Here is a 20,715-nt window from a genome sequence, read left to right as displayed (position 1 = left end):
CATCTTTAGGGAACTCGGATTGTATAGTTGATAGCGGCATACACGTGAGCTTGCTGGAGATTGGAACATGAGGACGAGGGCGAAGTAGATACATGGGGCTGGGATAGCAAACGTGGAAGGCGCGCCGCGTGATGTTGTCGCGGATGCGTCATAGCTGGCGCAAGACTCGGCGAGACTCGAAATAGTAGGCGCGACACCAGCAACAATGAAACCTAAAGGAGATATGGAATGTTAACGCAAATGCAACGAGTCCAGTGTGAATGAAGTCTGCGCGAATCATGGTACAAAGTATATCCATGGATGAAGGGATTGCACGACCACGACTCGCATGTACTGAAAGGGGCGCTAAATCTCCCGGGCCTTCCGCAGTGCTTGCGCCTTGCAACAACGAACATCGTCACCCAAACTCTTTCACTCCCATCGTCATCTCCCTATAATAGCCACGATGAATATCCTCGATATCCCACGTCCCACGGTAAGTGAATCTGAACCTTAAAATGGACAGGACTGACCCGCGCGCAGACGTTCCTCCAGAAGATGTCTCTTCGGACGGGGGCCGAGATTATCACTTACCTCCAAGTCATAAACAAGGCGTCGGGAGTCTACGGCCTCCTTGCGCTTCTTACCGGCGCGAAGATCGATGGCTTCCAGCTGTCCATGTACCTCTACTCGACCGTCGCACTCCTCGCTACCACATTCCTGTACAAGCACATCCGGTTACAAAGTCCCTTTGAGTCGGTATTGCTGGCGCACCTGTATGCGCTCGACTCGGTCATCAACGCGTTATACACAGCCTTCTTCGGCATCGCGTGGTTCTACACGCTCGCCGCGCACCCAGATGAGAATGCCGGACTATCGCCGGGTATGAAGGACAACGCGGGTTTCACCAGCCCTAAGCACAACGTCACACAGGTCGATATCATCGCGGAGCCCACCGACGGCCTGAAATCTGGTCAGAACGCCGTAGCAGTTGGACAGGGCGCAGATGCTGGCGCGGGGCTAGGCAACGCCGTCTTCCAAAGCGGAAGCATCATGAGCATCTCGCTGATTTCTGGCTTCTGGGCTCTCCGCGTCTACTTCGTCTTCATCATGCTGGCTTTCGCGCGCCAGTGCCTCCGCCAACACATCGCCGCAAACGCCTCCTCCGCCGCATGGTACAACTCGAACAACATGCAGACGTCAGCCAACGATCTTGCCGAGAACCCTTTCGCAGAGGGCAAAGAAGAGGGAAGCGGCTGGAAGGGGCAACTCGGACGCGTCATGCTCAGCGGTGCGCCCAAGTACTGGCTCGGTGCTGATGCCGGCGAGGGCGAGGACTGGATGCGCAGCCTGGGTGGCAAATTCAAGAAGACCGCACAACTAGACCAGCCTGTTGGTTTCAACGAGCGCGAGCGGAGGCGGAGAGCTGGGACTGGCCCACCAGTACCTCAGCTTAAGCTGAACCCTGAGCTGCCCAAGTAGACTGCGTCTGAGGCGCGTTCCTGGCCTACTAGGCTTTGTGGACTAGGGGAGGGGATGATTTATGACAGCCAGAAGTTGTAATGACATGACCTAGGGTTGCGCATTCTCGAACTAGAAGCGCACGTGTACCATATACATCTATCATTTGGGCGTACATCAGACGGGCGGAATCGCACGATAACGAAGCTCGTCAGATCTACCACTATTTTCCGCGTAGCATAGCGTTTACCATTCGCAAATTAATTTCTTCACCACAAGGAAGAGCAGCAACAACATTCTCTCGCCCGACGTGCTCCTAAGCTCTGACTCATCTGGCACCAAATCTTACGCGTTCCAAGATTGTAGGGCAAGAGTGGCGGCGCAGTCAGGGCGCTTAGCAGCGTCCACCGGGTCACCCCACCACACACGTTGCATCTAGCCCCACTTCGGTTAGCCCAAGCACATCAGGTGAATGACGGCTGTCTCACCTACACCGCCGGATATGTCTGCTGGACCCTGACAACGGCAAAGTGGTAGGCATGTGCCTGGACTCGAGGTGCCATGTGCGTTGCGTGCCACTGTCAGGCCCCGTTAGAAACCGCGGCTGGATGACATGTCGTGCATTGGCGGCCGGAGGCCAGGCGCATTGATAAGGGGATGCAGTGGCCGCGCGCGAGACGGCGTCGAGCTTGCAACGGCTATGTCGGTACCTTTCTTGATGTGTTGTTGACTAGTCCCTGTTTCTAAATTATACGTTGGCAGTGTTGACTTATAGCGTCTGTTGCCCCTTTGTAGTACTCTTATATTGGTCTCAGCCTCGAAAGTCCGTAGCCTCATAACGACCATACGCGTACTGAAGAGATAAGACCAAGACGCAAGCATGAACATCTTCCGTCGATCTATGAGCTTTGGCTCCTCACACTCATCACGTCCCTCGACCATCGACTCGGCATCGGATACCGCAAGCTCTCGAACAAGCATAGATTCCACCTTTGAAGAGTACGAGATTACAGACTCCCTGGCTACAATCAAACCATCACCACCATCGCCGAAAGCTCCAGTACTTACTCTCCCACTCGAGCTGATCCAACAAGTCAACACCTATCTCGACACTGCCTCCGCAGCAGCCTTCTGTCTATCCGGACGCTACATCTATTACGCTCTCGGCACCGAAGTTCTGTCTCGCCATGTCAAGGGAAGCAAGAATCGTTTTGAAAAGAGGAAGATTATCGAGGCGGTAGTAGAGCGCGCCTTTCCCGGCCATTGGTTCTGCGGCTGGTGTGACAAATTTCATGCCTGGGCCGCGGAAGACGGGCCAAAGAACCAGCAATATTCAAGAAAGAGAAGAGATTGTGCCGACTACAACAGCTACTTGGATGCTGGAGACGGCTACAAACTACGCTTTCATCACGTTCGACTTGCCATTAACCGCGCATCGCGGGGAGACGAACACGGCATTCCCCTGTCAGCGTTTACTCATGAGAAGAAAGACATGGCGCGCATCTCCAGGACACCCGTTCCTACCAAACTCACTGTTTCTGCCAGGATAGTCAACGGCCGATTCCTGTTGCACAGTTCTTATGCCATTGTCCTGCCCGCCTTCACGACGCGTAATCGCAACCTGTTAAAGTCGCTCTGGCCTCTTCTCCCACACATTGTCACAGGCCACCGCGATACACCAAACGGCCACACAGGTATCATGGCTGCCATCGACAACGTCATCCGCCGAGGTTGGAAGTACCAGTTCACACAGAACTGCTCCACTTGTGCGACCGATTGGAGCGTGACCAGCCAAGACTTCTCGCATGCTACAGGCGGCCAGGTCAGGTTGGTGGTGCAGAGTTGGCGGGATCTGGGGACGGGAAGGACGCCGTTCGAGACGGGGTGGAGAGCGCATGGCGTAGGAAGCTGTGCTGAGGGTAGCGGGGCGAACACTTGTCTCGTGAGACTTACCAGCCGACCTGCGGGAAGTGTCAGACGTGCATTTGAAGCTGCAGATGTGGACGATGGGTCGAAAGAAGCTACTCACCCTGGGGTTGTGGCTGCTAGCGGCGCACCCAAGTCGCGCATCTATCGGTCCTTCATGAGGAGGAATACCTCAGAGGAAGGGCCCGGTGAGATCAGACGGTCCAGTGCAAGGCCGAGGTATTGGCGGACGAGAGAAGAGAACGAAGCAGTGGCTCGGAAGTACGCTGAAGACACACGAGATGTTGCGAGAGATGTTGCTGAAGAGTTGATTCGGTTAGATGCTCGTCATGGGCATGGACTTTTCTAGACGTTCTTCTGGTTTTCCAAGCTTATTTAGCATTCTTTGAGTACCTGCATCCACTTTTCATTGTAGGAGCCTACTGGGTACACAGCGTAGGTTTAGATATAGACATTTCGGAGTTGGGCAATATACCACATACCAGGCGATATGCCTACACCATGAAGGAATCTTGGCTAGAAGAAATGCTGAACGGAAAGAGGTTCGTAAAGACGGAGACTATTCCAAAGTGATTACCTAGCACCAGGTACCTAGGCTTCGATGTCTCGACCTCGGGGTGCGGGGGATACGCTAGCCTTCTTGAGGTCTAGGCCTTTGGACCCTTCCAAGTTGGAGGTTCCTGCCGACTTGGGGGGTTGTCCAACCTCCAAACACCATCGCAACCTATCTCCCTACTTACTAGATAGATGCTTCTCACTTGCGATACATGTCGGAATACGTTACGTAGGTGACAACATACGAATTGCCCAAGTCTTTGAACTTCCTAAAGGCTCTGAAGTGTACCCAGGTATGTGACCAATCTATGCTTCCGGAGCTACGTATCTCACTTTCGGTTTCAAGCAGAGTGATGCAGACTCGGAACCAGCAAAGCATGTCCACTGCACTGCGCGTTTGGTACCCCTGGGACGTGTTGTGAGGTCACGCTGTCACGATGATTGCGGCTCAATGTGTTATACCCGGTCGCAGTATATGACAGCGCACCTGATTCGCTAAGCCCTGGAATACTGCCGCCCACCTGGGTCACAACCCTCAAGGACCTGTGATCGTCAAATACTGGTGCGGAGTTCATATCGAGTGGCCGGAACGTATATTGCACGTTGCTGGAAGATTAGGCTGAACCTCGGACTTCATGCACAACAAACCAACTTGGAATTGCATCTGCATCTTTTGCTGTGCAACGCTACTTGGAGACTTGCCATAACCCGCAACCCAAAAGACGCGTTGATGGTGTTCTGTCACAAGCTTTGCTTGTCAATGGCCTAGCAGGCGGACAAATTCATGGCGAACCTTGGAATGTTCCGGTCTTGGCGAGCGGGCACCCCTGGACCTCAATCTATTCTGCACTAGCAGTTCGACCGAGAAATCCGGTCGATGCCACTCTGCTAAGACCCAGGGCAACTTGATTAAGCTCTGAAATCCATAGCCAATTGTGGATGAGGGTCTCGTCCCGTCTGCTCCGGAAGCTTCGTTTCGCTTACAGGGTTCGGCGCTTCAACTCGGTACCTGCATTCCACCACGAAAGGACACCTGAGGAAACTGCCTCAATGCTTCTCATGCATTTCACCACGGGGAAACATACTGGCTGAACAGTCTCTGTCGATACCATTCGTACACCGGCATGTCAAGCAGCGCCAGTCATGGTTGTTTACTACAACAATGAGACTCGAGCAACAGAAGGAGGGGCTGAATGCAACTTACCTGACTGTATCCTTATGCCGCTTCTAGCGAAGTACGTATCTCAGTCTTCTTTCTTCTTATTGGATTTCACGCCCAAACCATTACCCGGGAAAAGATCTGAGCCTCATGACCTCTGCTACAGATTAAGTGTGCCCCCCAGTCCGGAAAATCTTTCTAGAAAAGTCTCTCGTATATGCCCATGGATGATGGAAAAAAGCAATCTATTCCTACCGGGTTTTGAGCTCACCGGGTGGAATTGCACAAAACAACGCGATGTGGTCCTGAGCTGTACCCAAGGTACAACACACATTGAAGTATACATCGTCGCATATCTTTTTACTGTGAAAGCCAGCATGATGTATTCTCCGGGGTGGTGTGTGCACATGCGGTCACTCGTGACCCAGCCACAATACTGTGTGCAAATATCAAGAACACAGCTACGAGTGCTGATTCACAGCTTTGCCTTCTCACATACGAGGCTGACCCATCACTGTCGAATGAGACGGAAGGCTAAGACTTGGCCACCAGTGAAGCCGACGGTTGATAGTACGTCTCCATATGCTTCTCCATTCGTCACTCCCTACACTATCTCTTTAAGGCAAAGATCCCGGGCGTGGTGGCGCACAGATCTCCGCAATACCCCAGACTACCCCACGATGCGGCGCAACAGGGCATGCCTCATCTATAGTTCATTACTCTGGCACTCCTAGCGTTCTTTTGCGCTCCCGATGTTCCGTTCCTCTCACAACATTGGTGAGAACAGCATGGAGGGACGTCAAGGGTGTAGATCTCCTGCACCTTGCAATAATCAACAGTCATATGGGTACTTCTGCAGAGTACTTTGATTAGTAGCCATGAGCTCAAGAATGTTGTATAAGAAGGTCAGCCCATCGCTCCAATACTTTCGACATCCAACAACATATCTTCACTCAAGAAGCCAAAATGTACAGGACACTCGCCCTCACCTCGCTCTCGCTCTTCGGAGTCGCCCGCGCTCAGCAGGCTGGCACATCGACAGCAGAGACACACCCCAAGTTGACATGGCAGACTTGCACTGGTACCGGTGGAAACAGCTGCACCACCAAGCAGGGTTCCATTACGCTCGATGCCAACTGGCGCTGGTCTCATGTCACCAGTGGATACACCAACTGCTACGACGGCAACTCTTGGAACACGACCGCTTGCCCTGACGGCAGCACTTGCACCAAGAACTGCGCTATCGACGGTGCTGACTACTCTGGTACGTTAACATGTCCACGACACAACATGTGAAGCCCTTAGCTAACGATCTTAGGCACCTACGGTATCAAGACCAGCAGCAACTCTTTGAGCCTCCAGTTCGTCACCAAGGGTTCTTACGCTGCAAACATTGGTTCTCGCACCTACCTCATGGAGAGCGACACCAAGTACCAGATGTTCAACCTCATCGGCAAGGAGTTCACCTTCGATGTCGATGTCTCCAAGCTACCCTGCGGTCTGAACGGTGCTCTCTACTTCGTCGAGATGGCCGCCGACGGTGGCATCAACAAGGGCAACAACAAGGCCGGTGCCAAGTACGGAACCGGATACTGCGACTCGCAGTGCCCCCATGACATCAAGTTCATCAACGGTGTAGCCAACGTTGAGGGCTGGAACCCGTCCGACGCCGACCCCAACGCCGGCTCCGGCAAGATCGGTGCCTGCTGCCCCGAGATGGACATCTGGGAGGCCAACTCCATCTCCACTGCCTACACTCCCCATCCCTGCAAGGGCACTGGTCTCCAGGAGTGCACTGACGAAGTCAGCTGCGGTGACGGCGACAACCGCTACGGCGGACTCTGCGACAAGGACGGCTGTGACTTCAACAGCTACCGCATGGGTGTCAAGGACTTCTACGGCCCCGGCATGACTCTCGACACCACCAAGAAGATGACCGTCGTCACCCAGTTCATCGGCTCCGGCTCCAGCCTCTCTGATATCAAGCGCTTCTACATCCAGGGCGGAAAGGTCTTCAAGAACTCCGACTCCGCTATCGAGGGCGTCTCCGGTAACTCCATCACCGAGTCCTTCTGTGAAGCGCAGAAGACCACTTTCGGTGACACAAACTCCTTCAAGACCCTCGGTGGCCTCAACGGAATGGGTGCTTCGCTTGCTCGCGGACACGTCCTCGTCATGTCCCTCTGGGATGACCATGCGGTCAACATGCTCTGGCTCGACTCTACCTACCCTACCGATGCTAGCCCTGACAAGCTTGGTGCCGCCCGTGGTACCTGCGCTACTGACTCTGGCAAGCCTGAGGATGTTGAGGCTAACTCGCCTGGCGCTACTGTCGTCTTCTCGAACATCAAGTTTGGACCTATTGGCTCTACCTTCGCCCAGCCCGCATAAGCGCTCGATGGGGTTGTTGGATAAGGTGCTGGAGAGGGATTGGGGCTCGGTACTGTAAGAGCTCGTGGACTCCTTCCGGCTGTCCTCTCGTTTGGCTTCGCAATTGTATATACTTGTGGTGGATCTAGAAGTGTGCATATAGAGACAAATTGACTGCATTCGTTATGATAGACGCATCTACTGTAAGGTTCATGTGTGCCTTTTCATGACTGCCTAATGCTCGTCCGCCAAAGCCTTCACTCACTTTTTGTAGCTCTCAAGACTCTTGTTGCAATCCTTGATCCTGATATGTAAGCCTTTGATCTCGAAAGCGCGTAGAGTCGCCGCACGCCGAAGCTTCGCGTTCTCTATTCTCAGCCTGGCAACCTCGTCATTGACTGGGACGACATCAAACTGCAAGTCTTCGATGCCTTCTCTCAGACTCTCTTTCTCTCGTCGCAGTATCTGCATCTCCTCGTCCTTGGATGTGATTGTAGCAGCATGCTCGGCGTTCTGGTGTTCTGAAGCCTGTCGAAGTTGAGTAATAGCTTGTGCATGTGTATGATCGCGCCCCGCGAGCTCACTTCGGAGGTGGATGGTATCGTGTTGTAGCTGCTTGTAACCATGAATGAAGGCAGCTAGGTCGTCGATGTTTTTGCATTGATGGTTCAGTATACTAAGATTAAACAAGTATAGAGACGCGGCACTTACGGGTACGACACCGTTGGGCGCACGTTCGTCGAGATAAGCAGGTATTGCCTCTTCGCGTTTAAGTGTCATGGCGTTGATCACCGATCGAATCTCTCAGCAGTTTTGTTTAGCGACAAGAAGTGAGAAGTGGGGTAGGAGAACTGCGTCTTACCTGAAGCGGTTGTAATGGCAAGTGACGGAGCCAATGTAAATGATGAGAAAACAGGAGCAAACAATAGCGGTGAAGGCGCGAGCCAATTTAAAGCTTCAAGTAATTGTAACAGCATGTTCCACTCAACGAGATATAGTCCAGTAGAGATGCTAAATATGACATTGGAAGCCACAAGCGGACATTTGGTAACTGTGAGATCTAGAGTTACCGCATAGCCAGCTTCCCCGTCAATAGATGAAAGCCACCATGGACACTTTCTCCATATCACGCCCCTCTCTCCATTCCTCCCGCTCACGGCTCACTATCTCGTCATGAGACATATCGTATCGCTGCTCATACACCTCGTACATGAATGGGAAATCGTTTTCCTTTACAATTCTGATGTCTCCTCTAGTATTGGTCACAGCATGCCTTTTCTGCCTCAACACCCTGCGTACACGGGCATTCGTTGAAGGGTTTTCGTCGATGTAGTGCCGCTCGTCCTTTTCGAATCTTGGGTGAAGCATAGGTAGCGTAACGGTAACTTCAAGGTCGCAAAGACCTTTTAGCTGCGCGAGGAGAGGATCGAGGGTTAAACGCTCGTTGACCACGGCCCAGTATTGGGTTTCATTATGGTCCAACCACAAGTCCAGTTTCTTGAGAGCTTTGAACCGACCGAGCGTAGAGCCCAATCGCTGCCAAAGGCTTGCTTGTTGAGCCGCCGATTCTGTGTCTGAGGATCCAGGATCGTTGCCTAAGAGTCGCTCCACTGACCGGAAGAAAGCCAATGGAAGCTTGAGCGTGATACTGAGACGAATGACATTCGAAACCGGGAGCTCCGTAAATGCAGAAGAGGATGGCATGACCGCTACCGAGGCTCTTGCCCAGTTGTCGATGAATTCCAGATCGGACACATGGACAGTAGAAGTGCGAGCAACGAGATCGTACACATCGTAGCGACTAGTAATGTGAGCGCTTGGCACCAATGTCTTCTTATCACTTACACGCTCCTGCAGACATTCAGAAGACTGAGATCTTCTGTGTCTTCAGAAAACGACGAGTGCTCCTCGCACGCCCAGTGGAAACCCCAGGTCGACTGCAAGCGACGGGCGCACCTGGCCGTGGTAACCTGGTCTTCGATGTGGTAACTATATGGATGGCTGCAATAACGGCTCCAGTGCTGAATGCACGCGGATACAAACAGATTGCCATCTCGCAGGCCTACGTGGACCTCGTTAGGCAGCAGGTACGAGTAAATCTTATGCCGGAGTTCTGTTGGCAGGCGTAACAGTGCGCTTCGAGACTGCGTCATCTTGGATAGGAACTGAAGAGCGAGTCTTGGTGGATTGTAGGACTGAAGTGATGGAGAGGGCTGGCATGTGTGAGGATTATAACGCGCCCACAGGCCTTCGGTGAGCTGCGGAACCGTAACAGCTAACCCCGAAGAAGCTAGTGCTGATAGAGGGAAAGAGTGCTTCACTTGATCCTTGAGCTGCGTATACCCTGCTCTAGCGTCCTCTTTCAAGTTAGATACGGACCAATCAAGCACTCGATTCAGTGCATTCCCGCCACGAAGGCTGACATTATGGCATTGCAAACCTGGAAACTGTAGACCCAAGAACAGATACGATACCAGGATGAAACTTGAATGAGTAATTGAAGGACACCAGCCTCACGTGCTGGCAAAAGTGGGAAGAACTGATGTATGCGGACCTAAGCAGCCTCCAAGATCTAGCGAATGATCAGCTTCTCATGTATCCTTACCTACCCACACGTATACCAAGGTTGCGCAAGATCGTCAGCATCACACCACATACCCATGAACATACCATTCACAAACATCCATAACAAAAACATACAATTGCCTACCCTCGGCTACTCAGCCATCATCGCATAGTCTATCGAGCGTCTAGCCCATCCAGAACCAAGCTCACAAAAGAAAAAGGTGCCGCATCCTCATCCCCACTAGCATATATACAGTTTCCGTGGTGTTGCTGTAAGACTTCCGCCCCATGTCTAGGGTCTTGTTGACTTGCTGAAGGTGTTGTTTACTCCTTCTTGACGGTGTCTGGGTCTACGAGGATACCCTCGGCTTCGAGTCTTCGTCGCGCCTCTTCTAGGGCCCAGGTTTGGATGCTGGTAGGCTGTTAGCTTCTGTGCTTTCAATCCGTCGCCGCTGTGCTCCTCCCGCCGCTCCTTCAAGACTCAATCCCATTGTCCTATTGTGACTCCCCCGCCTGATCCACCTCCTCACCCATTCCGCACCATCCCCGTCCATCCCCATCCAACACGAAATATGCACATACCTGGTATCCGGCTTGAAAGCGTAAGCAACAACGCCAAACGCACACGCTCCTCCAAAACCCCAGTACATGGCGTTCTCCCACCCCTCCTTCTCATACTGCTCGCCGGGCTTGACGCCAAAGAGCCATCCGGATGGGGGATCGTAGCTGGGTCCGTGACCTGAGCGCTTCGTTTGTGACTGTGAGAAGGCTCGGCGGGGAGCTGCTGTGCGAGCCGAAGCGGTGAGGGCGGTGCGCGAGGCGCTGGTCGCGGCGCGGACGGAGTTCATCGTGGTCTGCAGGCGAGCGGATCGAGGGCTGAGGTAGACGTAGAGGGATTTGGTTCGGTCCCGGCGTAGGGGCAGCGGGTTGTGATGGGGGCTGATAGGTGCTGGTTGTTTTGATGTCAAGGTGAGGTTCCGCGTTCCCTGCGATTGCTTGGCGTGGCGGCGGCTAGTGGCGCCGGAGCGAAGGAGCAATGAGATGTCCAACTGCTCCAGGGCTCACAGGAATTGTTGTCAAAAATCAAATTGCAGCACAAAGAACAAGTATCGTCTGGCGAGTGTATAGTTACTTTAATGTAGAAGTGTAACATTTCTATCACAATGATGACTATGTAGTGTACCATCAGTACCTAGGTAGCTGATTTGTGGTATAAGAGCCCGTAACGCCAATGCTATGCAGATAAACCGTTTGAACGCAGAATAATCAAGAAGCATGCCTAGGCATAAGCAGGTGTGCGCTTCTCCTCCTTGTGATCTTGCATCTCATCATCTGGCTGATGAAAAGACATCCTCGCCATGCTCTGAGACGCCTCATCGACCTGTTTCTCCGTTCTACCCGCGTCAACAACCTCCTTCTGCCGTTGCTCCGCGTCTGCAGCTTCCTTCTCCTTGCGCTTCTTCTCCACTGCCTCAAGCTCTGCTAGCCTTGCAGCGGTCCTCTCGGCCTCTTCCTTCTCGCGCTTCTCGCGATCCGCCTTCTCAAGTGCTTCAAACTCGTCGTCAATCTCGCCCTCATCAAGAGGCTGGTCGGTCTCATTGATGATGTTCGTGATTTCTTCCGTGGTCGCCATTTGTTCGTTGACGGCATCGACGACACCCTGAACGCCTTCTGCACCGCCAACTTTCTCATTGAGACCTTTGAGGGCCGCTGCGCCAGCCCGCATGGCCTCAACAATTTCGACTTGATCAGCGGCTTGTTGTAGATCAGTGTAGACTTGCTCGAGCTGGAGGGCGACATCGGAACGTTGAGCGAGAGCGTTTTCGGCAAGCTTCTTGGAGCGCAGTGCAGCTTTGGCGCGGACCATCTGCTTTGCAACCACAGCTTCCCGTGCAGCTGCATCGGCCAAAGCAATCTTCTCCATCAATGGGGGTATCTGCGCATTGATATTCGCTAGTGTGTCGCGAAGATTGGCAATAGCGACATCATCTTCTGTGACAGGCAGGGGGGCAGCCTCATGTTCTGGCTTGAACTTGATTGTCTGATCGTTGTGAGAAATTGCTTGCTTGTCTCGGGCGAGGAAGACGAGGAGAATGTCGAGGTCGTTCGTCGTGAGTGGTGCAGTCGGATTTAGTATAGTCGCGAAACGCTTCAAGAAGTCTGTCTTCGATAGTACCCGATCAGCCGTAGATACGTGCTCCTTCATCTTCTTGAGTATCTCGTCCGCTGCAACTTCGACATTCTTGACGACGACGAAGTTCCCCACCTCCATCTTGGCCGGTGCCCGTACCTGCCCCAGTACCCCAACCTGCCGCAAGCTCCATTGAAGCACCTGCCATGGCGAGGGTATCCACGATGTCTTGTATATGCTCTCTTTTGACGACATGAAGTCCTTCAAAGGTACCATCTCCTTCTTTTGTACTGCTTCATGGAAGACGGCCGGTAGACAGGTGGGCTTGCCATATTGCGGGTGTTGTAGGGCTCGCGCGAGCTCGTCGGCAGCTCGTATGTTCAGGAGATCGTGGGTGGTGCCCTGCCTCGGGACGACGCCCGCTCGTGAGGCGTCGATGAGGGCCTTTGTCCACGCGGCGATGTTGGCATAGTAGCCTTCGGGGTTTATCTCGAGCTGTTGCCGAAAGTCTGCATAAAGCGATGCAAGGCGATGCTGGCTGTGCTAGTCAGCAATGCAGGGTGACGCCGATATATGGGTGGTCTTACTTCTTGAAAGCATCTTCATGTTGCAGGACGAATTCTAGCAGTTCACTCATGTCGCGCTCTGGCTCGGGTACCCACTGCGCCCTGTTGTGCTGGGAACGGAAGAGCGAGCGCTTCCGCTTATGACGACTAAGCGTGGGGTCGCTGCTAAAGATGGAGACGTGGGGGCCGCCGCTGGGGACCAGGTCGCGCGAGGGCTTGCGTTTAAGCATGTGCGCAGTCAAAAACAGCCAAGGGAGCAATACGATGACATTAGACGGTATCGATTAGGGTCTAGTGCAGGGCCAGATTCTATACAATAGTCGACTATGAGAATACAGGTCACCCGACTATAGGATTTGCCGAGGTAGACTATAGCTAAGATACTAGGCCGCTTTATACTAGCGCGCACACACAGAATTACATTTAAATTATAATTTAAAACTAAACTCTCTTACCTCTTACCTACCTACCTACCTACTACCTACTAACTAACTAACTACTATAGCACTACGCAGCTTTATAAGTAGAACTATTAAAAAGCTATTTTAATATATTTTAAAAGCTTTCTAATAATATACAGAATAATTATAAGTAATACTTAGCCTCTACTACTTTATCTTTAGATTACTCTAGCTATAAATTTAATAACTAGAACTAGCCTATAGTTAACTTTAGTAAAGTTATCTACTACTATAAAAAGTTTAGCGCGCTATATAGAGTAAGTTATATTAAAATACTTTTATATTACTTTCTAAACGCTTTCTAATAATATATAGAAGAGAATAAAGTTCTACAATTCTATCTATACTTACCTTCTTAATATCTATAAGTTCTATAAAGTAGCACCTTTAGAAAATAAAAAGAGTAAGCTAAACTAGAGAGTTATTACTTTTACTAAGCGTAAGTATTAAAATACTATTATAATACTCTTAGAAAGCTTTCTAATAATATATAGAATAGTATAATAAGCTTTAGATTAAGTATAACTATATTCTTACTAAGCGTTAGGCTGCTGCTAAAGCTACTACTCTAGCTCGCTAATAAGCTTTTGCAATAGTTAAGAAGTTAAAGCTAATTCTAAGATTAACTAGTAGTTATAGAGAAGAGGTAAGTAGATTAAAACACTATCTAAATACTATTTAAAAGCTTTCTAACTATACTTTATAGTTTAACCTTAAGTAAATAATAAGTATTATACTTACTACTAGTTATATTGTACCTTACTCTATCTATATAAAGAAGTATAGAACTAATAGTAAGAGTAAGAATACTAAAATACGCTTTAAATACTTTACTAACACTTTTTAGTCTACTACTTTAAGTATAAAAGAGATAGGTTTAGTAATAGAATTAATAGTAGCTATTACTATAAGAACGTTAGCTACTAGAAGTTACCTTAAATATATAGTTTCTAGTAAGTCTAATAGTATTTTATAAAATAGAAATATCTACTTCTTATAAAAAATCTCTCTAAGCTTTAAAATTTAAAATAACGTATATTTTTATAGTTTTCTTAAAGTAAATATACTAGAAAGCGTTAGAAGAGTATTTAAAAAGCATTTTAGTATACTTACTAGTTAATTTCTTTTTCTTGCACTAACTATATACTTTAGTAACACTTTACTCTAAAAGTATCTTTCTATAGATATTATAGTTTAGCTAGATAAGTAAGAAATATAGCCTTTAACATAATAAAGAGGCTTAGCTTACTACTCTCTTTTAAACTCTATAATTACTTAATTTATATCTTAGTAGAGATACTACTAGTATAACTTCTACTCTTTTGCGCTTACTACTTCTTAAAGAAAGTAGCTTTAAGAGTTTAAGCTTCTTAGAAGGCTTTTAGGTTAGTAGTAGAGGTATTAGAGTAAGTAGGTAGAGAGAGTATATTAGAAGAGTAATTAGAATACTTTTCTATAGTATATTCTTCTTAGAGGTCTCTTCTAGCTAGCTACTAGTAGTATAGACTTTTAAAATCTTTCTATAGAAAATAAGAGTAGCTGCCTTTACTATAAGTAATAAGTAGCTAGCCTTTCTAGTCTCTACCTTATACTATAGATAGTACTTCTTAATATAAGTAATAAGAGAGTTATAATCTAAGAACTTTCTCTAGATAGTATTTAGAATGTATTTATAGTACTTTTATAGAGGCTAACTTACTCTATAAAGCTTCTTACTATTCTTCTTCTAGTAGTAATAGTAAAAGAGCTCTCTAATAAGAATAATATACTTACTATTACTATCTTTCTTTTTAAACTTTGTTAAGCTCTCTAGTAAAGAAGAGAGAGTAGTATAGTCTTAGTATATTTTCTAAAATGTAATTAGAGCGCTTTTAGATAGCGTTTTAGTGTATATATACGTTCTAGAGTAGTAGCTTATTACCTATAGTAAGTAGTAGAAAAGAAGAGAGAATAAGAGAGAAAAAAAGATAATAGAGTAAGGTTTAACCTAGAAAAAAATAAAAGGCTAGCCTAGTATCTATACTTTAATTACTTAGCTAATAGATTTAGAAAAGTAAAGTATTAATTAGTAGAAGGCTTTCTAAAAGCATTCTAAAGGCTATCTTCTTCTTAGAGTTCTAAGGTAGTTTAATCTCTTCTACTAATTAATACTAGTAGTTATAGGTATTAAAACTCTTATAAAATAGTATAAAATCTAAGATAAGAAAGTTATAACGCTTAGCTATTTTGTAAGAGTTTTAATACCTATAACTACTAGATATTAATTAGTAGAAGGCTTTCTAAAAGTACTCTAAATACTATCTTCTTCTTATAGTTCTAAGATAGCTTAATCTCTTCTACCTATTAATACTAGTAGTTGTAGGTATTAAAACTCTTATAAAATAGCATACTATAGATAAAAGCGTAAATAAGAAGTTACTATAGTAGAGAGATTAGAAGTATCTCTATTAGAATAGGTACTTAATATAGTTAATTATATTCTGTATATATATATATAGTTGTTATTCTTGTCTAAACGCTGTTTAGACCTAGCTTTTCCTAGCGCACTAACTCTTAAGCCTAATAGCTATTTAGCCTATTATTATATTACTAGTTTTACTACTACATCTTTTCTACACTTAAGAAGAAGGCCTTCTCTTTTTCTTAAGTATAAATAAGAGATTAGCTCTTAGATATCTCTTTCTACCTATTATATTACTAGATTCTATCTACTTAATCTAAATATACTATACGCTAAACTTCTGCTTAGAAATCTAAATACAAAATCTCTTTAGGCTATTTCTATCTTAGTACATCTCTCTCTATTACTCTTCTTGTTTTAATTTAATCTCTTCTACTAGCCTATAGCCTCTTCTTCTATTTCTCTAGTATATTCTAAATCTTATCTTAATTACTTTTAATATTAGTAACTAATAATCTCTTAGGCTTAGATCTATATCTTTCTTAGGTTTAATTTTTGCTTTTCTATAGTGCCTACCTATTTAGCGCTTAACCCTCTATAATATTAGCCTTTTCTCTAATAGATATTCTATTATCTTTAGTGTATTACTAGTATATCTATAAAGATATTCTAGAAGGTTTACACGTACTACACTGCTATTAAAACTTATACGCTAGTTACTCTACTTTTTTATCTAAGAGCTCTTTAGCGCTTAGTAACTAGGCTATTAAAATAATAATATTATAACTTTTCTTCTTACGCATAGTAATTACTACTCTTAACTCTACCTTTACGCGCGTAGCCTTTTGCTGTTCTCTCTCTATCTTCTTCTCTTCTTCTACTCTACTCTACCTTAACCTTCTTTCTCTACTATAGCTTTACTCTAGCGCTCTAAGAGCGAGTTAGCTACTATAGATATTATACTAGTTACTATATCTACTCTCTACACTCTAGAGCTTACTGCTAAGCTAGCTATTATATCTAAGACTAATAACAGCTCTACTACCTCTACTACTATACCTACTCTTAAGCCTACTATAGCTAAGTAAGCTACTACTATTACTGCGCACGCGCTTGCGCTTTCTAAGCTAACTTCTACTAATAAGATAACTATTAAGCCTAAGGCTATAGATAATTCTACTACTATTACTGCTTAGCCTATAACTAAAAGTGCTAGTAATAATACTACGCTATTATTCTAACCTTTGCGTGCGCCTAAACAGCTATTAGCTAAACCTACTCTACCTACTCTATCTAAGACTACGCTCTTAATTAAAGCTAAGACTAGCGCTAGTGTTAGCTAAACTAATACTATTATAACTAACGTGTCTAATACTACTCTACTACTCTTCTCTATCTATAACGTTAACTCTACTAGCTATTCTTAGCCTAAGTTAGCTCTTAAGTCTCTAATAAAAGCCTCTTAGATATTTATGTCTCGCCTTTCTAAGAAGTAGAAGAACTAGAGTAAGTCTCTACGCCTTTTTATCTTTACTCTAACTAAGGCTATTAAAGAGAGTAGGTATAGTATACGTATAGCAAAGTTATATAAGTATAAAACTTCTAACTCTAGTTATAACTAGTATATTACCTAGCGTAAGTCTTTTCTCTTCTCTAGAGCCTTTTAACTAAATATTATTCTAATATCTTCTACCTTATTAGTAACTAACTAGAGAGCCTATATTATTACTCTTAGCTTTACTATAGATATATAGGATTACTTACATACCTTATAAAGCGTAGAATACATACTTAGGCCTTCTCTATCTATTCTAGCTACTAATTAGAAAAGCTATTAGTCTAATATATAAGTTAACGCTTATAGCAACTTCTACTTAGTAGATCTAGAGATAACTATTAGCAAATTCTTTTAGTTAGACAATAAGTCTACGCGCTAGCTATTTAACTCTAATATAGAGGCGCTTATACTATCTTATTACTTTAGCGCTAAGTTAGTTAGTATAATTAATTCTTTAGTTAAGAATTCTTCTATTAAGATTATTATCTATAGTTAGTGTGCGTTATTAAATTATAGAAAGATATTTAGCTAGTGTATCTAGGTCTATATTAATAGCTAGCTAATAAAGAGTAGAGTTTATACTAATTACTTAAAGCATAGTAATTATTAGGTCTACTCTTTTTATAGTAAGTTGCTAACTATTCTTTAGATACTTACTTTCTTATTTCTAGTATCTTTGCTAATATATTCTTCTAGAGATCTAAGTAGTAAAGCGCAGCCTTAAGTCTACTATAGCTGCTAAGTCTATAGTTACCTCTAATATAATTGCTAGTCTCTCTAAGAGTATTCTTACTTGTCTTAAAGCTAGTAAGAAGCTAACTACTATATCTAAAGAGAGCGATAAGGCCTTATTTGCCTAGGCTAGTAATAGTATAGCTACTTAGTATAGATACTATTTAAGTAATGTTAACGCTAGTTATAACTTAGCTTTCTAACTAAGCCTAAGAGATCTTAGCCGCAATTTGCCTAAGAAGGCTTCTAATACTAAGGCTGCTTCTACTTCTACTAGCGCGCCTTATATTTAGTTATTATTACTACGCTTAAAGATTCTTAGTAAGAGTAATAATAAGTCTAGGTTAACTATCTCTAAGAGTTAGAGCTAATCTAAGAAGTCTAATCTATCTACTAGCTAGTCTGCTCTAGACGCTGCGCTTTTTATTAGGCCTAATAGCAGTTTAGCTACTAGTATTCTTAAGCCTATTACGCTAACTAGAAAACCTTATTATTACGCTCTCTATACTGCTTCTTCTTCTATCTAGGTTCTAGGTAGAGGTTGTAGTTAACCTTGTAAGCAGCCTAAGCCTAAGAAGACTATTACTAATAAGGTAGATACTATTAGTAATAATACTATTAAGTTTAAGGCTTCTGCTGTTACTGCTTCTATTACTACTTCTACTAGAACTACTAAGCCTGTTTCTTCTTTAACTTCTGCTAATTCTATAACTCTTAGCTCTACTAGCTCTTCTATACGCAGATAGTTCTCTAGTCTCTTTTCTCTCTAATTAACTTTTAGGTCTATCTATTCTACTCTATAGTTATAGTAAATAAAATTATAATATACTTCTAAGTCTTCTCTTATCTCTTTACATTCTTACACCTATAATATTATAATAGCTAAACCTATATTACTTCTCTTCTACACTTAAAAGAAAGAAGGTCTCTTCTTCTTTAGCTCTAGGTTCTAAATATTATTTAGATATAATCTTTCTATTATAATATTCTTAGGTTTCTAGTAGCTATTATAATAATACTAGATTCTAAGCTATAATTAAGAAGTACTAATAGTAATAGCTTTAGCAGCCTTTATAATTATATAGAAGATCTTCTAATATCTTTCTAAATTAAAATAATTCTTCTATAAAGTTAAGATCTATTTCTAAGGTTCTTAAAGCTATTCTCTAGCCTGTCTAAGAGCCTTTTCTTATTAGTAGATACTAATCTAAGCGCCTACTTAAGATGTCTAGTTAGAGTTTTGCTATAGCTCTAGCTAAGTAGCCTTTAGTTAAATTTCTAACTACTCTAAATGTATTGTATTCTATATTATAGTATTATAACATTCTTCTTATATTGCTAATATATTCTAAGAGTATTATTATATACTAGCTAGCTTTAAAATTCTAGTGTTGTAATCTAGTATTGCGTAGTAGTTCTTGTAAGAAAAGTAGGTCTATTACTATAGGCTTAATAGCTCTTTAGGTAGTAAATATATTAAGCAAATTCTTCTATAATATCTCTATTACTACTTTCTACTCTTTCTACGCTTTAACTACCTTATACTCTTCTACGTACTCTTCTACTTCTTCTTACTTTTTACTTTACTACTACTACTATTATTCTGCGCGCATTCTTACTATAGCTTTTAGCTCTATTAATACTACGCCTAAAAGTAAGACTATTAAGTAGCTTTTTGTTAAAGGCGTGTCTATTATCTTTTCTAGCTTTAACAACGCCTACTCTACTACTCTATAAGCTCTTCTACGCGCTACGCCTAAGTAAGCGTCTACTATTACTACGCTAGAGGCTGCTACTTCTAAGCTAACTTCTACTAATAAGATAACTACTAAGCCTAATACTAAGAACTATTTAGCTACTATTACTACTTAGCCTATACCTATAAGTACTAATAAGTTTAATAAGCTAGACGCGCAGCCTTTTAATAACTTTAACTTCTCTACTTTAGATAATAAGAGATCTCTTCTTAGCCTTTAAGAGTAGATTAATATTAAAACGTTCTTAGGTATTACGTAAATAGATTTTAACCTTAATTACGCGCTAAGCGCCTCTTAGGCGCTTTAGAGTATTATAGGTAAGAACACTTTACACTCTACTATACTACCTAACTACTATAAAACTCTATCTAATATTAAGAAATTTAGCCTCTCTATTAAGAGCTCTAGCCTATCTAAGTCTAAAGTTCTTTCTAAGTTACTTGCGAAAAAGCGTCTAGTGCCTAGAGCTCTTAGTAATTAGGTAGCAGAGTTATATAAGCTACTAAAGTGTATTTCTACCTTTAATACTATTATTAGCTAGAGTAAGTCTACTATCTTTCTTTCTTACTTTCTAAAAGACATTCTACTAATATTATATTTCTTTATAGTAATATATATATTACGCGCAGACTTTACTATTAACTAGATTAAAGACCTTTATAGATATATTATTAACCTTAACACTTTAGAGACTCTAGCTAGACTAGTTCTTATAGCAGCCTACTTTCTAACTTAGAGTAAAGAATCTTAGATTAAGCGTAAAATTAATTTAGCGCCTCTAGACGTATCTAAGAACTATTTATTCTTCTATAAGTTCTTCTCTCTTAGTATAAACTATAAGCAAATTATCTTTAAGCCTCTTATTACTATACTTATATACTATTATCTTATTAGCGTAATTAAGTATAAGTTAGCTTTAGGTAAGAATAAAGAGCTTAGTAGATATAATAAAATATGTAGCTATTATAAACGTAGTTTAAAGCTTCTATTTAAGTTATATTACTTAGTTATATTAAATAGCTTTCTAATACTATAGAGAACTTACACTAATTACTACGCAAAGAGCGCAGAACTCTAGTGCTCTTTTACTTATA

General features: G+C 44.1%; 6 protein-coding genes across 6 annotated transcripts; 3 read left to right on the top strand and 3 right to left on the bottom strand.

Annotated features, from left to right (window-relative positions):
- Nucleotides 1-445: 445 nt before the first annotated feature.
- On the top strand, nt 446-1,461 carry J4E83_004049 (uncharacterized protein; the record flags this gene model as incomplete). Its single annotated transcript, XM_049330980.1, has 2 exons — nt 446-475; nt 523-1,461. 2 exons carry the CDS (start codon nt 446-448, stop codon nt 1,459-1,461), a joined length of 969 nt encoding a protein of 322 aa, XP_049189526.1.
- Nucleotides 1,462-2,320: 859 nt separating this feature from the next.
- On the top strand, nt 2,321-3,715 carry J4E83_004048 (uncharacterized protein; the record flags this gene model as incomplete). Its single annotated transcript, XM_049330979.1, has 1 exon — nt 2,321-3,715. The coding sequence occupies one exon, from the start codon at nt 2,321-2,323 to the stop codon at nt 3,713-3,715; it is 1,395 nt and encodes a 464-aa protein (XP_049189525.1).
- A 2,331-nt stretch (nt 3,716-6,046) lies between these two features.
- Nucleotides 6,047-7,471, top strand: CEL1_2 (Esterase/lipase/thioesterase; the record flags this gene model as incomplete). The annotated part of the gene is made up of 2 exons (XM_049330978.1): nt 6,047-6,344; nt 6,399-7,471. 2 exons carry the CDS (start codon nt 6,047-6,049, stop codon nt 7,469-7,471), a joined length of 1,371 nt encoding a protein of 456 aa, XP_049189524.1.
- Nucleotides 7,472-7,711: 240 nt separating this feature from the next.
- On the bottom strand, nt 7,712-9,670 carry J4E83_004046 (uncharacterized protein; the record flags this gene model as incomplete). Its single annotated transcript, XM_049330977.1, has 3 exons — nt 7,712-8,251; nt 8,750-9,301; nt 9,581-9,670. 3 exons carry the CDS (start codon nt 9,668-9,670, stop codon nt 7,712-7,714), a joined length of 1,182 nt encoding a protein of 393 aa, XP_049189523.1.
- A 669-nt stretch (nt 9,671-10,339) lies between these two features.
- J4E83_004045 (uncharacterized protein) lies at nt 10,340-10,863 on the bottom strand (the record flags this gene model as incomplete). The annotated part of the gene is made up of 2 exons (XM_049330976.1): nt 10,340-10,427; nt 10,598-10,863. The coding sequence occupies 2 exons, from the start codon at nt 10,861-10,863 to the stop codon at nt 10,340-10,342; spliced, it is 354 nt and encodes a 117-aa protein (XP_049189522.1).
- A 431-nt stretch (nt 10,864-11,294) lies between these two features.
- On the bottom strand, nt 11,295-12,942 carry J4E83_004044 (uncharacterized protein; the record flags this gene model as incomplete). The annotated part of the gene is made up of 2 exons (XM_049330975.1): nt 11,295-12,684; nt 12,734-12,942. 2 exons carry the CDS (start codon nt 12,940-12,942, stop codon nt 11,295-11,297), a joined length of 1,599 nt encoding a protein of 532 aa, XP_049189521.1.
- Between the last annotated feature and the right edge of the window lie 7,773 nt (nt 12,943-20,715).

The sequence above is a fragment of the Alternaria metachromatica genome (assembly GCF_023757995.1).
Source record: "Alternaria metachromatica strain BMP 0045 chromosome Unknown scaffold_7, whole genome shotgun sequence".
NCBI lineage: Eukaryota > Fungi > Ascomycota > Dothideomycetes > Pleosporales > Pleosporaceae > Alternaria > Alternaria metachromatica.
The sequence above is the reverse complement of the archived record's forward strand: the minus strand, read 5'-3'. Positions and strand labels throughout refer to the sequence as shown.